The sequence below is a fragment of the Sinocyclocheilus anshuiensis genome, unplaced genomic scaffold (assembly GCF_001515605.1).
Source record: "Sinocyclocheilus anshuiensis isolate Anshui unplaced genomic scaffold, SAMN03320099.WGS_v1.1 scaffold1122, whole genome shotgun sequence".
NCBI classification, from domain to species: domain Eukaryota; kingdom Metazoa; phylum Chordata; class Actinopteri; order Cypriniformes; family Cyprinidae; genus Sinocyclocheilus; species Sinocyclocheilus anshuiensis.
This window is the reverse complement of record NW_015536522.1, coordinates 4,896-21,969: the sequence shown is the minus strand read 5'-3', so window position 1 is coordinate 21,969 and position 17,074 is coordinate 4,896. Positions and strand designations below refer to the sequence as shown.

At 38.2% G+C, this 17,074-nt stretch overlaps 1 protein-coding gene and 1 pseudogene across 1 annotated transcript in view; both read right to left on the bottom strand.

Annotated features, from left to right (window-relative positions):
- The window catches only part of slc22a21 (solute carrier family 22 member 21), an 86,230-nt gene extending 85,286 nt beyond the window's left edge, over window positions 1-944 (bottom strand). The window contains exon 1 of the mRNA XM_016493547.1: window positions 297-944. Coding sequence (XP_016349033.1) covers window positions 297-701 — 405 coding nt within the window. The 5' untranslated portion in view covers window positions 702-944. The remainder of the gene's footprint in view (window positions 1-296) is intronic.
- Window positions 945-3,614: 2,670 nt separating this feature from the next.
- LOC107693956 (solute carrier family 22 member 5-like) lies at window positions 3,615-10,224 on the bottom strand (annotated as a pseudogene).
- Window positions 10,225-17,074: the final 6,850 nt, after the last annotated feature.

The window sequence follows — 17,074 nt, the reverse complement described above, 5'->3', positions numbered from 1 at the left end:
ATTCATGCATTTGAATTAAATAAGCAGGTTCCCATTGTGACAACATGCCCCGCAGCAGGGTGAGCTTGTTTTCACTGACCAGGTCAGTAACAGTGGAAAGTTCAGTCGCTTTCGCAGTCAACAGACCTACCTCAAGGCAGGCGTCTATACAGAAACGAACTTTAAAAAAAATTAAATATAAAAACATACTCGGACAAATATTGACAGGAATAAAGCGTCACACCTGCCATTACATCCGAACCTGAATTTCCGCCTCGCACAGTAATAGAAAACACTAGGCTGGCTGTGAAACGAACCTCTGAAACGATCGTGGAGATGTATGTTCCTGTATCATACTCCCAGCCGTCCAGACAGCCTTCTTGAGGAATATTCGAGACATTCACATCCACCCACGGCAGCAAACCTCGGTCCGAATAGTTTTTCACGACGTCCATTCGGTGTCTTGAACATTTACTGAACCGAGAATCCCGGTTCTCCTCGTCCTCCTCCAGAGGAATAGACGCGTTTCTCCATTCGTCCGTGATATTCAGAGCTGCGGGGATGAGACAGCGATGAGCGGGTGTGTCGCCCATGAAAACCATGGATAAACCCGTGAAGCCATTCGGAATCATGCTCAAACACAAGAGAGCGAAGACTGTCCTTTGAAAAGGGCCCCAGTCTCCCAGGAACGCGGTGCTGTCATCGTAGTCTGGGGAGATCATGGCAGTCAAAGCTTTCAGTGGCTTCAATCCGGTGTAGTGCCGAAATGTGCACCCTGCCAGATTATGCACCCCCTAGTATTGGTAGGTTTAGGAGTAGGGGTGGGGTTGGGATTAGGCAATCAGGTAGCGATTTCAACGAGGGGTGCATAATCTGGTTTTCTTTCAACCTGAAGGGAGGGAGGAGGCAAACACGCGGATTCGCATCTGTTCGTTTGCCGACAGCGCCGCACGTTTTTCAGTAACGGAGCTGTTTCTCCGGTAGTGCTGGTGTAGAGCTGTAGTGGAGCCGCGTTAGTGTTTATGTCGAAGCTCTCAGGCCCCCTCAGTTTAAAAGGAAAAAACACCTTTATTTATTTATTTATTTTTACTTAACCCTCTGGTGTTGTTCGCCTGGCGGTCGAAAAAGGACCGTATTTAGCTATTTACTTATTTATTTGAATTTACTATACTTTAGTTTGATTTTTTTTATATTTTGTATTTTTAGGGGATTTAATGGTACTAACTAATATTTATGTAATAGTTATCATCCATTTATTTCCTGTTAACCACTTTTTGAGCATTGACCTTAAAGTGTAAATCTTTATTTCTCTGGAGTGCAGATTCGGTCTCTTTTTAAAGACACTTGACAGATTATTGCTGAAGTGAAAAAAAAAGTTATAGGAATTTATTATTATGAAAACTGCATAAAAATACTATTTTAAAATTGTATATAATTTACTCTAAAATTACAAGAAAATCAAAGCCATAAATCTAAATAAGTTTATGCGATCCAATACCTTTTCGAATCATGTCCATGGTATGTATGTGTCTGTGTGTGTGTGTGTGTGTGTGTGTTTGCGTTTACATAGCAAGTGCCAAAACCTTTTGCACTGCATAAGTGGCACAGAAGCTGCATCTGAAGTGGCATTATATGTATTTTCACAACATGTTTAATGCGCCTAAAATCTGATATGAATGCATTTGCACTGCAATTACAATTGCATAAATAATGGTATGAAACGAATGTTTTAAATAAACTTTTGAGTACAGGAATATGAAAAAATGTTTTAAATATGAAACTAAGTCACCTAACTTTACACTAAACTTTAAACATCAATGATGCTAATGGGGGACCACAACAATTCCTCCGAGGGACCCACAGATTTCTACCAAGCAAGTATAGCTCTACATCAGTGCAGCCAGAAAGAGGAAAATAGCTTTTATAAGTGTGTATGCCTTCAAGTCTCAGGTACTAATGCAAAAACATCATGTTAGAGCAAGCAGCGATGGATCAGATGGTTACCTGAGTTTGTTAGAGCTTTCATTCTTCAGCTCCAGTCACATATGCATGAAGAACAGTTTGCCAGTTGTCTGGTAAAGAAAGTAATTTCACATGATGCTTGTCAGTGCTGGCCAATAAATTGATCTTCAGTGTTACCCCTGAGCCGCATTACACAGTCTTTGAGCCATATAAAATTTTGTTCAAAGTTCAAATAGTTTTAACACTTTGTTTCTTTCTTGAATCAGCATTTCTGAGTAAACTGGTTGGATGAATGGTTTACTGACTCGCTCATAAAAGCTTGCTGCCACCTTCTAGCGTAACAATCTGACCTGAAGTCACTGCAAACTAACCACCACTAACACACAGCCTGTCCAGAACACAGAGGTGAAAAGCTCCAGTAACACATTGCTGCAACCTGTGAACATGGGCACTGGAAAAAAAGTACCGCATGCGTACTGCAAACAGATCATGTGTGAAACACGTGTTAGTCTGAATATCAGAATGTCTGTGATTATACGGCCTCTCGCCAAGAATCCAAATACAGCTGTGCTGCAGGGACGAGCAGAGTTCCTCAGGGGGTCCAATGTAAAAGAAGGGGCATCAATCACTACAACTATGGACTAGAGTTAAATTTAACTATATATATATATATATAGCCTGTAAGTGGCACTTGGGCTTCATTGGATCGTGATTCATCAAACAGTATATCAATGCCCTTACAAAAAGTAACCACGATTATATTATAGTAAAAGTTTTTTTAGTAAAATGTTTTTTGGAGTATTGATTACCATTTATATAACCACAGTTTTACTATAAATACCATGGTTAATCTATGGTTAGTGTAGCAAAACCATGGTTAATTTGTGGTTACCATGGTTTAACTATAGTAACCATAGTTTTTTGGTTTTATTTGTAGCAAAACCATGATTAATTTTCGTAAGGGTATGCAGTACATAAACAATAATAAATTAAACACTTCTTACTATTAATGCAACGTCTTATATTTTAACCATTTCACATTTGTTAAAAAAAAACCAAACTGAAAACAGAGAGTGGCTGCGAAGTTTTCAACCGATTCATGATTAAGAGCTGGAAATTACAGCTGCACTTCACATTGTCCAATTAAATCTGAGCTCGTTTGGGCAAAACACTCATAACGACACTTCAGACCGACAGATTTCAAAACAAACAGGGGTTTTCCGACTTTTGAGCGATTCGTTATGGTTTTGTAGTGTACATGTTGTCATATAAACTATCATTCAAATGCATTGTTTTATTGACAGCAATATTACTGTTGATTCATTTTGATAAAGGGCAGTTAGAATACATGTGGAAGCATCTGTTGTTTCGGTTTCTTCTTCACTTGTGTTTTGTTGGAAATTCTGTACAGAAGATGTGTACTATCGCCCCCTGCAGTATAACAATGAAAACACAGATTCTAGGAGCACAATTATAGCTAAAATATATTTAGACTTTTTCTAAGTATAAGTCAAGTATACTTAAATGTCATTTTAAGTATATTTCTGAGAAGTACATAAAGCCCATTTCTGAGAAGTACATAAAAAGTAGACAAAGTATACTTTCCTATTTTTAGTTTAAAAGAAGTATACTAATAGCACACTTGAATAAACTTCTTTTTCGTAAGGGGAGCTGGAGCTCCCAAAGCGCCTCGTCTGCTCCTGAAGCGCTTCAGTGCCAACACTGCTCAAACACACCAGCCTGTAACGTTTGAGCAATCCTGAACACATTGATGGGCCAATTCAGGTGTGTTTGATTAGGGCTGGAGCTTTGCCATGTAGCTTGAGATGCTTTACAGCAGACATTATGATAACACATCAAAGGCAGTAAAGCTCCTCATGAGGTGGATTTGTGTCGCATACATGATCTGCCTATAAAAGTCAGAAAACCAACACAAATTTATGTCGCCACGCCAGCTCAACAGTGTAATTCATTCAGGGATATGGTCACTCATTTGATTAACAGGACATGATTGTTTTTATTTCACTGTCCAGTTGTTAAAGTTTCACTTCTTTGAAGACTTTACTTTTGTCTGCTGTCCACATCATTGCATCCTGTTTTTTGGAGCTCCTCAGTCTAAGTGAGATAAAAGATATGAGATGTTGCATTTTATCTCAATGTGGTTCTGATGAAAATCAGACATTAATCACATGTATTTTATCTAAAAGCCCCAAACGCTGAACTGAATATAGAGTCCATTGTTAAAGGTAAACATGATCATTTTTAAGCCAGTTAACTGCATGGATAAACAGATGGGTCAGTTAGACGGTGGGTGGGGGGGGTGGAATTTTTATGAGGGGGCAATAAATCACATTTTTGACACAGTACACTATTACCTCTCTACTGCATCAGGAAAGAAGACGGGCCAATAATGCACTTACCCTTTTATTCACTGCATCTGTGCAATGGTCTCAGAGAGAACTTTTCCTTTAGATTCTGGCAACAGTAACGTAATTGAGCCAGAAAACACTGCCAGGCTTCCAATGACAATAAAAGGAATGTATTTATAGTAGTTACCTTTACAGAGAAAAATAATCAATTATCAAAATACAGACTCATGCAATGTTCAGATTTACTAGTGGCTATATTTAAAGTTATAGAAGCAAGAAAAAAACTGATGTACCCAAGTATATGACGAAGGGAGAAACTATACTGCCTATGCGAGCGGTCATGGAGCACGTTCCCATGGCCATGTTTCTCACCACGGTAGGAAACAGTTCTGAAGTCACTGCATAAACTACACAGAATGCAGCTGTGACACCAAACTTTCCCAGCATCTCCAGTAAGGTTGCCAACTCCATCAGGTCTGTAAACACACAGATAGACAGATAACTAATGTAAACATAAACAGCCACATACAAATTTGTTACAAATTGTAACAAAATGTAAATCAGAAAAATGTCATCTAAACAGTAAAAGTATGCATCATATCTGCCACTCTGGTTCAGATCTTATTTCGACACAAGCTTGGTCACATTGCCTGTTTGTTTGAAGACTATTTATTGTGGCAACAAGCAACAGCAATCCTTCAATCGGCATCCTGCAGACACACTTCTTAGAAGTTAACCATCCTGGCTGAAGTTAACCAGTACCCTTCTTTTAAACTGTTCTGCTTATAGGAGGACGATTATTAGGACAGCGTTGACCACTCTAATATGACTGGTTCACAACAACATACAGAACATGGAATGGCCTGAGACACAGAGAAGTGACTGACCTAGAGAGACAAAGACAAACCCAAAGACAACTTTGGGAATGAGCTGTATGATGAAAATCATAGCTCCACCCATGAGAAGAGTGGAGGACTGACAGAATCTCCTGCTGCAGTATCTGAGCAATAGCATGGCTATAATGAAAGCTGGGATCTCCACCACTGCAGACGGGAAGAAATTCAGGTACAGATTGCCATGAAGGTTTGTGGTGTTCAGAATGAGAGCATAGTAAGACATGGTGATGACCATCCTAAAGGGAAAAACAGCTCTTGTAAATCAGTTGCTTTTACCAGTCTCTCAATCCTGCGGCTAGAGCTTTTCTTCCCACTTTACGTGTCTCACTAATCTGACACATCTGATTCAGGAACAGATCAGGTGGGTTAAATAAGGGACGCATCCATCTGACGCATTCATATGCCAATCATCACAGTTAATCATAATTAATTACATATCAGTATTTGCCCCAAATGATCGTTCAAAGATAGGACTATTTCTTTGCCAGACGAGTTAATCACTGTATAGACAATACAAAAACGGACTTTGGTTTTGAGAATGTTTAATGTCTGTAATGCAGCTGTTTTTAATGGCTGGTCTGTTCTTGCAGACTGAAATTTCATGCAGTTTTTCTCACTGTTTGATGAGGTGTGATTTATCTAGTTGCTGGGCTGTGCTGACTACAAACTCACACAAACATGAAGGTGGTACTTCAAGCTTGTTAAACAAAAAAGTATGTCAGTGTGTATATTTTTATGATTAATCACACTAAATTAATGCATTAAACCAGTGGTTCCAACCATGTTCCTGGCACTGCACATTTTGCATGTGTCCTTTGTCAGACACCCATTTCAGGTCTTGGAATCTCTACTAATGTGCTGCATCAGGCGTGTTTGATTAAGGAGACATGCAAACTGTGCAGTGTTGAGACTCCAGGAACAGGACCGAGAATAGCTGTTATAGACCTCTGTGTGGTGTCAGGACTGAGAAACGTTAATTTACACTCCATTTAGAGCAAGATTTGTTTTTATAACATCACATAGGTAATATAGTTAATAACTGTGACCAAGTAGAAAATGAAAAAAAAAAAAAAAGGAAAATTAAAACAAACAGCATACCACAGAAGTGAACATATCACGATGGTTAAAACAGCATTACAGTTCCTTAAAATATCCAGAATATTATGTTTTTTTTCTTTTTCTCCCTCGTCTTTGCTGCTTCTTCAATCTAAGGAAATATAAAAAGCATCAATGAAACTGAAGCATTGAGAAGCGAGTCTGTGTTTATTTAGAGCCTGTTTGACTAAATTTCATATGTATTACAGACCTCAAGTGCATGGAAGTGTTACCTCAGAGGCAGTGAAGATGACTTCAGGTGTGGTGAGCTTGTTCTGTTTAGCTGCGCGTCTCAGTATGGCTTCAGCCTCTGCGATTCTTCCCTGAGAGAGCAGCCATCTAGGAGACTCTGGAATAAACCTGGTGCATGAAAAACAGAACAAAACCACAAACACTAGTTTTCTTACTGGTTTAGTTTAGTTTAGGCCTGTACCACAAAGCCAGGTAGGTTTTACCCTGGGGTTTAGGTGCCACCAAAGTGGGTCAACGCCGGTTGTCACCGGCACACCAAAGAAAGCACCACAAGCGAATCATTTTGAGAAATCAACACAAAATCATAACACAAAACACAAGGCCTGTAAACTTCAAAATTGTATTTATACTTTGGTGGTGGAGGAGATTCCCCCGCTTTCATGTAAAGCGCTTTGAGTACCCAGAAAACCACTATCTAAATGTAACAAATTATAACAAATTATTCTTCTCTGAGGTGAATATCTCTGAGAGAGTCATGTTAATGAATAATATATTGTAAGCTATACCTCAGTTATTCTTTTTTTGTGAGTGTTAATAATTAAAATGATTTAATCTACAACTAATTTAATAATTTAACAACCTTTTATCAGTGTTATTTATAATGAATTATTATGGGCAGGAATCAAAACACTGAGGCTGCTTTTGAAATTAATGAGGATGCTTGTAGCCTTAATGCACATCTATCTTGACATATTATATTTTTGTCCCATCTATTGCAATTTCAAGACTGAATCCCACATTTACATGCAGATGTCATTCCCGAAACTTTCTAATTCTGAATCTTTTACATATAGCTTATAAAGCACACAAAGAGCGCTGAACAACTTAAATGCCTCTGATTGGCCGTTGCATTCATGAAATCAGCAGATATGTCTGTGATTGGCTACTTTACTCAACACTGCAAAAACACACTGTAAATAGAAACCTTTGAAGCTCCTCATCCGCACTGAGCGTTTGCCAAATATATTTAGTGAAAATCAGATGGGGCCCCTGATTCCCCAGGGCCCTAAGCGACTGCTTTCCTTGCTTATTGGTTAAGTCATTGAAGACACCTAATATGAAGTGAACTGCACACAACTAATGACTGTCCTGAATCAGATGAAATATGTCCACACTCTTTACAGCTCAGACCACTGGATTATAGCCCTCCCTTCTTGGTTTATACCCGTTTTATGACACCACAATGGAAAATCTTCCTTCATGTGTTATCTTGATTATTCACACATCTGTCAAATTTACATTTATCAGCAATTTTTTATTATAAAATAATAAAATGGTAAATACAGGAGGCCAGTGAGGGCATTTGTAAGCACCAGCCATCGCCAGCTACGGATGAAATAAGCTGCTAATGGAAAGAACATCTGACCAATTCCAGACCCCATGAAGATTCCCAGAGAACCAAACACTGAGAATTTTACAGCCTGCTGATCAAGAGAAATGTGTGATTCATGTGACAGATGATTTTTGAAACTGTGTTAATGATTGGAAGGACATTAATTGTTTAACCTAGGACATATGCTACAACATAATTAGAAAAACCACTGAATCCCACAAAGTAGATGGCGGTGAAGATTTCCCAGCTTGGAGAAAACATCTGGATAAGGATAGTTACTGTCTGCATAGTCATCATGGCAAAAAGTACAGGCCTCCTGCCATACCTGCACATATCAGATATATCATATTCAATGATATATTAGGAAAGCATGTTAAGAGTCATATTTCAATTCCACATATTTAAAATCAGAGGTTTAGCTTAGCTGCCTGCTCTGCTAGCTAAGAGAGTGTCATAATTTGTGTGATGATTCGCTCGAGGCGCTGACCTGTCAGACATCTGTCCTGAAAGGAAGGTCCCCACCAACACACCAAAGAAATGTATTGATGAGGTCAGAGGCCCTTTGTACTCATTCTCACATATCAGGTCCCACTGAAAAACACAAACGAAGAAAAGTAACTTTTAAAAAAGTTAATTCATTCATATGTTGCTTAAATTCATAGCATATCTTATAAGTTGGTCTGTGTCAGAGTTCTCAAACAGTTTTGTCTACTGAGCACATATGACCTTAAATATTACTATAAAACACGCTTTTTTTAATTTCTCAGGTAGACTGTTGTCATTTCTAGACTAAACTACCAGAATCTTCTATGTTCAGCATGTTCAATCAAACCTCTGTAACTGACTCAGAGCGCAGTAGCACAACTGGTCTTCAGTGAGCCAGAGAAAGCCCACAGTAACCGAGTCTTCATGTCGCTTCACTGCCTACTGATCACTGATGCTCGAGTCCAGAACAGCCACGTCCTCCTCTCCCTCCAACTCATTTGTCTCTAATCCAACGCCTTGTGGGAAGAAAGCAAGACATCAACTAAAATACAAGTCTAAAAGCCTTTTCTTTTCTTAAACTTCTCAAACTACAACAAAAAGAAACTCTTATTATTTAATTAAATGTAACCTGTTAAAATACCCTACAATGTGACAAGGGAAAAATAATTCAAAATATTAAGAACACTTATTTTTCAGTACACTGAAATATATGCAATGCAATAAAAACTCTGTCACAAACAGGTTGCAAACAAAGTTGAAGCAGGATCTAGTTGCAGCACAATTGAAATTTGAAATTGAAACAAAAGTCAGGATATATAGGACACAGGACAGAACAACCACTCCGAACGCAACGATAACAGACATCTGAACTAAACCAAACACTGAAATACACAGAACTAATCAGGGAGAAGAGAAACAGGTGTGAACTAACCTGAAACCATAGAAACTAACAAGTGGTGGGAGAACAGGAACAAAAGAAAATGAGTCCAACTAGAAAACTAGAACAAAACCCAAAACAGAACATAGACGTGACAAACACTCAATGAATTCATTTCGCTTTCATGAGTTAATGCATGGGTTGACAAAACTAAACACATTCACGTGTGCAAGTATATTTATACACACAGAACCGTATTTTATCACGTTCATCTGTATATATTATGAAGGATATTACTGAATATCAATTAACACATTATGATGTATAAGTAAATGTATTGCCATATTTTTCAATATATGAAAAGCAGCAATTGCTTCTGCATTATTCAATATTCCCAGCAACACACAGGGAACACTCAGGTAAGAAGCAATAACAACAAGCTGTATTATGGTGAGGAGCAGAGGATCAAGACGGCAGGAGAAGCTAAGCATCAACAGTTCAGTAAAGCAGGCAATGGAACTCAGCTGATTGAGTAAGCAGAGTCTTTCCTTGTCTCACAGATGACGAAAGAACAGGATCTCAGGAGAACACAGGTGAGTAAACGCTGTCAGGTAAGAGTCACTAGGAGCAACCTTGACCCCAGCCAGTGGCTTTACAGGAGTGACACAGCAACAGGTGCGGGTGATTAGAAGGCTGGAGAGAGTGGATGGTGATGTATAACAAGGGACAGGTGAGGGAGTGTGAAGGATTGTGGGTAATGGAGTCCATGGGGAAAATAGAACCACATGACCGTGACAAATATATTGTAATATATTAACACAATATATTATTCTGTATATTTTCAATAGCATTAAATAATTTAGCTGGAAACAATGATAGACTAGACCGCTGATAGCAATATTAATACAGCAAATCCACAGGCAGTTATGCTAACAAACGCAGAGCTTGATGAACTTGTCAACTTGGAGAATCAGCTGGAACCATGCAGATGTGTGAGCTACCAGATCTTTGGTTATATAGAATTGCTAGCTAACATTGTCATGGTTAATCCTGTGATTAGAGTCAAGACACCTTTATTTCTATAGTGCTTTATACAATACAGATTGTTTCAAACAGCCTGACAATAATAATAGCAGGCTCAGTCAGGTCCTCTGGGCTAAATGAACGTGTGATATTGATTCCAGGCTGCATCACAAGTCAGATGTGTGGATTGATATTATTTCATATAACCTTTATAAACTGTATGAGGTATATATTTAGCAGACTGTTGTACTGCCTGCACTTTGCCACCTGCATTTCTCTTCTAGTTTGCTTTCTAATCTAGCTGTCTGATACATCTGCCATTGTGTATTACAAATATTGTTGGCTCTTTGACAAACTGATTTTGTCCCTCTTTCGTAAGTCACTTCAGATAAAAGTGTCTGTATAATACTGTTATTGTGCTGGTATCGTAAGGACTACCGTGGACAGCTGACTCCTAAAGTTTTTGATATTCTGCATATTCTGTGTGGTGATCAGTCCACAGCAGTGATAGAAATTAATCTTTTCCAATAAGTTTAAATTGATTTTTACCTTTTATGGGCATTTTTACCTTTATAAAGCCTTTCTGTCTAAAAGTGTGCATCATCTTTTCAGTAAAATTCTTAAATTGAATCAGTCAATTAGAATAATAAGTGATTTGGGCTGTTACCAAGCAAATTAAATCAGTATTGACAAATGTATCTTTGCAATGCAGAGAAAACACAGAAGCTGCATTTGAAGTGGCATTTAGATGCGTTTACACACTGTTTAATGCAGGACATGAACGTATTCAGTGTTGGGAAGAGTAATAGGTTACAGATTACAAGTTACCCTATTTAAAATGTAATAGTAGTGTAACTTTTTCAATTACTTTATGAAAGTAATGTAACTACTTTTGATTACTTTTTGATTACTTTTCTACATTTCTAATGAATGTTTATTTGCAACAGTTATCATTTTCAAACATGTACACCATGCAGGGTTACAGTAGTGCTCAACACTTTCACAATCCTTCATCACTGATGATCAAAGAGCTAAGATGATCAAATTTGAACACATCCACCACAAAATCAGACTTTAGTACCACCTTTTACTTTGAGATTGATCTGAAGTTTAATGCAGATTTAAAATCATAAGAAATAGTTAAGATAAGAAATAGTTTACTGATACTGTTTTTGAAACCAAATCTTTGCATAACTACAGGAAACACTGCATCTAACAATGGTTTGGAAAAAAACCATGACAGCGTCATGTTGCTCAGAGACGCAAATTGGAATTATATTTGTTGGCGAAATACAGCAAAAACAGTCAATATCGTGTCTAAAACGTAAGTGTTTTAATATTAAATTGTTGTTATTGAACTGCTGTATAAAATCAATATCACATTTGTAATCATGCTGCTTTTTGGTGGGAAAAAAACGTCAGTCGTCGCTTGATACTAATTAACTATATGAAATTATATAAATATATAAATTTCTGCCCCCATATCTTGAATTTTGTGATCATTCTAAATGCATTTTAGTAAACTGAATCATGCAGTGAAAGAACGTGCACTGGTCTAACCTACTAGCCTTTAGCTAACTTACATTGTAGCTCTCTCGTGAGTCATGGATGTTAGCAAGACAAATTAACTATAATTGCCTTTTGTCTTTTGGATAATTAGCTGTAAATTCGAGGCACAGGTAGCTTAGTCTTTCGTTCATCACCACTCACCTCCACAGCAAGACAAACACAACTGGAAAGCGAGGGAGGCTCTCTGTCAGTGATGTGCATGTGCTGATCAATGTGTGCTGCACTGCTGTGCTGGGGAGAAAGTCTCAACATTTCCCGACCTGACCTGATATTGTGACTTTTTATTTGACAGGGAAAGCTGTGCGCAAACAGAAACACACACACACACACGCACACATATATGCATATATTTATTTATAAAAAAAAAATAAAAACACCCCCCAGAAAAAAGGGCCCTTTCATCAATGTGTGCTGCACTGCTGTGCTGGGGAGAAAGTCTCAACATTTCCCGACCTGACCTGATATTGTGACTTTTTATTTGACAGGGAAAGCTGTGCGCAAACAGAAACACACACACACACACGCACACATATATGCATATATTTATTTATAAAAAAAAAATAAAAACACTCCCCAGAAAAAAGGGCACTTTCTCTCGAGGAAGAAAAAGGGCAGGTGCTCAAGCCCCCTTTGATGTCTATGTGTGCACCTGCCTGCTATTTCACTTTCTCTTCAGTTTCAAGATAAGATGTTGGGTTCTCGAAGTTGGAAATTTAATTCTCTACTGCTCTCTGATAAATCATTTTGTGATTCATTAAAAAATCTATTAGATATATTTTTGGAGATAAATACCATCCCTGAGACCTCACCTTCCATAATTTGGGAAAATTTTAAAGCACATGCTCGGGTTCAAGTCATTTCATATACAGCTTGTGTAAATAGACAAAGAAGGAAGAAGCTAGAAGAATTATCTCTCTTATGCAGCTTCTCCAGATCCTGGAATTTACAAAAAGAGACTCAAACTTCACTCTGATTGTAATATGTTATCAACCCATCAGGCTGAAAAGTTATTGCTGAAGGCTAAACATGCATTTTTTGAGCATGGTGACAAGCCAAGTAAACTTCTTGCACTTCAGTTAAAGGAAAAGTCAGTTCAAAATGTAATTTCTAAGATTTGGTCCTCCGATGGCAATTTGATTACTGACCTTGTTATTATTACTAAACATTTTAATGATTATTACTCTTTGCTATACAAGTCAGAACCCCCCACGGATAGGTCCCTTATTTAAAGTTTTTTTGAACCATTGCGCATACCTACAATAACGGACGCAATGAGAGAAGAGCTAGAATTACCTTTTTCCGCAGAGGAGACAGTGCAAGCAATTGAGAGTATGCAGAATGGCAAGACCCCTGTTGAATTTTTTCTCAAAGAGGTTTTCTCAAACACAAAACGCCGCTCCTAAACATGTTATTGGGCTCCCTTAATAATGGCTGGCTGCCTCCAACCCCCCGTCAGTCTTGTATTTCTTTGATTTTGAAAAAAGTCAAAGACCCACATGAATGTGGTTCATACAGGCCAATCAGTCTTTTGAACGTAGATGTAAAGATACTGGCTAAAATGCTTGCAAAGCGTCTTGAATCAGTTTTACTGACAATCATACATAGCGACCAAACTGGTTTTTATTAAAAACAGATTACTGTCTCATAATATTAGAAGGTCATTTAATATAATGTATTCCTCCAATTCTCACCCTTCAGAGGCTCTTCTACTTGACGCAGAGAAAGCCTTTGATCGGGTGGAGTAGGATTACCTTTTCTATGTGCTACAGAAATTCGGTTTTCGCAATAATTTGATTCACTTTGTTCCATGAGTTGTACATTTTTGTAACGACAGATATTTATAAATGTATTCAAGTACGTTAACGTTACGTTAGTTGGCTAGCCATACCAGTAAAGCTTGTGTTATTTACCAAAGACATTTATGTTCTTAAAATTTAACAAATCAGATTATACAGTATAAATAAATATTTAAAAGTTTAATGTTTGTATTATGGGATCAAACTAAGCACCATATTTCACATGATGCCTATTAAGTTAAATAACTGATTTGTGTCATGTGCTTTAAATAGAATTTTCCTGGTGTTTTGGCAAATATTACAACCTGACTAACTTCTCAATCTGTTTCTTTTCAGGATAAAAGTGAAGAAGCTGGAAGTTTAGTTTGGTGTTTTGATGTCCAATTATTAATTTGAATACGCATTCATTGTATAGAGATGCTGGAACCTACCTATTGCTGAGATCCTGGATTGCTGGCCTGGTTTAAAATGGAGTCACAGGTAAAAATATTTTTGTCTGAGCACACTTGAAAACATGTTTTATATTTAAAGGGATAGTTCACCCAAACATGAAAATTCTGTAATTAATTCCTCACCCTCATGTCGTTCCAAACCCGTAAAACCTTCGTTCATCTTCAGAACACAGATATTTTTGATGAAATCCGAGAGCTTTCTAACCCTGCATAGACGGCAACGTAACTGAAATGTTGCCAGGCACAGAAATGTAGTAAGGACATCGGTAAAATACTGCTCGGAGCCTTGTTTACAAGCAGAGGAATGCACATGCATGCGTTGTGGTACTCTCCATAATGGCGGAGGACAGTGACTTGGAGAAGACTGTAGAATAAGGTCGTGATTTTTGTTTTCTTTGCACACAAAAAGTATTCTCGTAGCTTAAAATTACGGTTGAACCACTGATGTCACATGGACATCTGGGCCTGGGAATATTTCCGTTAAGTTGCTGTCTATGGAGGGTCAGAAAACTTTCTGATTTTATCAAAAATATCTTAAATTTGTGTTCCGAAGATGAACGAAGGTCTTACTGGTTTGGAACGACGTGAGGGTGAGTAATTAATGACAGGATTTTTGGGTGAACTATCCCTTTAAAGTAATAGTTTGCCCAGAAATGAACATTTGCCATTAATTTACTCTCTCTCTGGCCATGCAAGAAGTAGCTGATGTTCTTTCTTCAGTAGAACAAAAGATAATTTTTAGCTAAACTCATGGTCCTTGGTGATTCATAAAATGCAGCTCAACGGATGCCATCACTTTGCGAGTCAAAAAACATAAACAAGCAACACAAAATTAATACCCGTGGTGGCACAGAAATCTTGAGCTCCAGACTCCTGGTCGTAGTGTTATAATGTGTTGTCTGTTGACTTGAACTTTATGAATCACCAAGGACCACGAGTTCAGTTAAAAATCTTCTTTAGTGTTCTACTACAGAAAGAAAGTAGCCTACATCTTGGTTGGCCGAAGGATGAGTAAACTGACAGCAACTGTTAATTTTTGGTTATTTTTCAGTGTGTCAGGTTTATACTTGTAGTTGACAGTCGAAGTTCAAAATGTGTTATTTTGCAGTATTTGTTTTTAAACAGTACACTGTACATATACCTTGGCTTAATCGCTTATTAATTTGTGCAGATCTGCTCCGAGTTTCTCAAAATTATGAACGTCAACCTGAAGAACCAGAATTAAAGTTGATCCCACAGGAAAAGTGTCTGAAGTACTGAGTCAGCTTTTCAGGATATGTGACACTTCAGGTCAGTGGTTACACTTCTTAATGGCTGATAAAGCAACTACGGTTGATTTTGAGTGATTTCGGTTGTATTGTCATACACACAGACGTTTTAGGGTGATGCACAGTATTGTGTGGCTGTGTGGATTAGATTCCATGTTAATGGAAGTACAGGGCACACGACCAATCTAAAGTATTCCCTGATCTTCGCTTGATCAGATTCTTGAAGTACGCTTAGATAAAAAGGGTGTGTTGTCTACGCAGGCTGATCTCCTCCATCTCCACTTCCTCTCTCTCTTTTATTAAACAACGATGGGCCTCACATTTGATGACGAGACTTGGAACCAGATCCTGTCCCGTGTTCATACCTCCTCTATTTGTGCACGTCATAGTCTTATCTAATTAAAATTTATTCACTGAATTTACTGGACAAAAGTGAGGTTGACAAAAATCAAGCCTGGTATCGATCCTCTCTGTCAACCTAAGCATTAAGATGTTATTATGATCGTGGCCTGAATCTGGTTAGGAGTGTGTGATTATATGTGTGGATACTTGCGTATGTATATGTATATACTTTAAAGCTGTAAGGTTTTGTTTGTGGAGGTATATGCATACATTTGATAAATGGTCGAAATGTCTAAACTTTAATGCTCCAACATATTTTCTATACTCGAGACATTAGACTTGACGTTCTTTGTTTTACAATATGTATCAAGTTTTTTATTTTTTATGTTTTATTTAGTTTGTTTAATTATACTTTTTTTTTCTCTCGCTGGGGGGAAAATTTTTTTTTCATGATTCTCCTGTATCTGTATCCTGTTATTATTGTAAAAGTTCAATAAACAGATTTAAAATAAATTAATTAATAAAATAATACTTCTGCTTATTTAATGTTATTGGACTGAGAGTATTTAACAAAATATTGAACGCACTTTTTCATTTGTCTGAATGATCATCTACAGACCTCTCCATAGCTTTATCTCAAGAAGCATTAGGGCAGTTGGACATTAGACTGTAGAGCGACAGCACATCAGCTCGCAAACAACATGACTCACCTCTGTCACTGTTGTAGACTCGTAAACCTCTTTACTGTAGTTCCAGCCGTTCACACAGGACTTGACCTCGACCTCACTGACACTGACCTCCACATTTGGGGTGTAGTCCCACAAGGACACTGATAACACCACGCAGCCACAACAAGCACTGCTCATTGACACTATCCCGGCTGAGCCCAGCCCACAGAGCTCATCACAGACGGACTGAGACACATCACACTGTGGAAATAACTCTGAGTCATGACAACTTCTGGTCAGTGAACATTTGCAGGAAAACTAGTCCTATAGTTTATCCCAAGGACGACTTTCTGGAAAACAGCCAGGGAAGCCAGGACAACATATTTCAGCCACCGGAAACACCAGAGCCACAGCCCCGCTCACCAGACACATTACCCCTCTCTCCAGCATCTCCACTTCTAAGCTTCTCACAGAAAATGGAGGAACTGGTTTATGCTGGGATCAAACTCTCCCACTCTTTTGCTGCAAGCCCCCAGATATCAACTAAAAAACCACCAAAGCCTGTGGGCCCAGCTCCTGTGACAGCTCTCTGGCCGCTGCCACAACGCCAGGGCCCAAACCCTCCATCTGCTGTAGGTGAACCAAAAACAACTGATAGCAGCTCTCAGTGATATGTGTCGGGTCCCCGCTATAATAGCAGCAACATT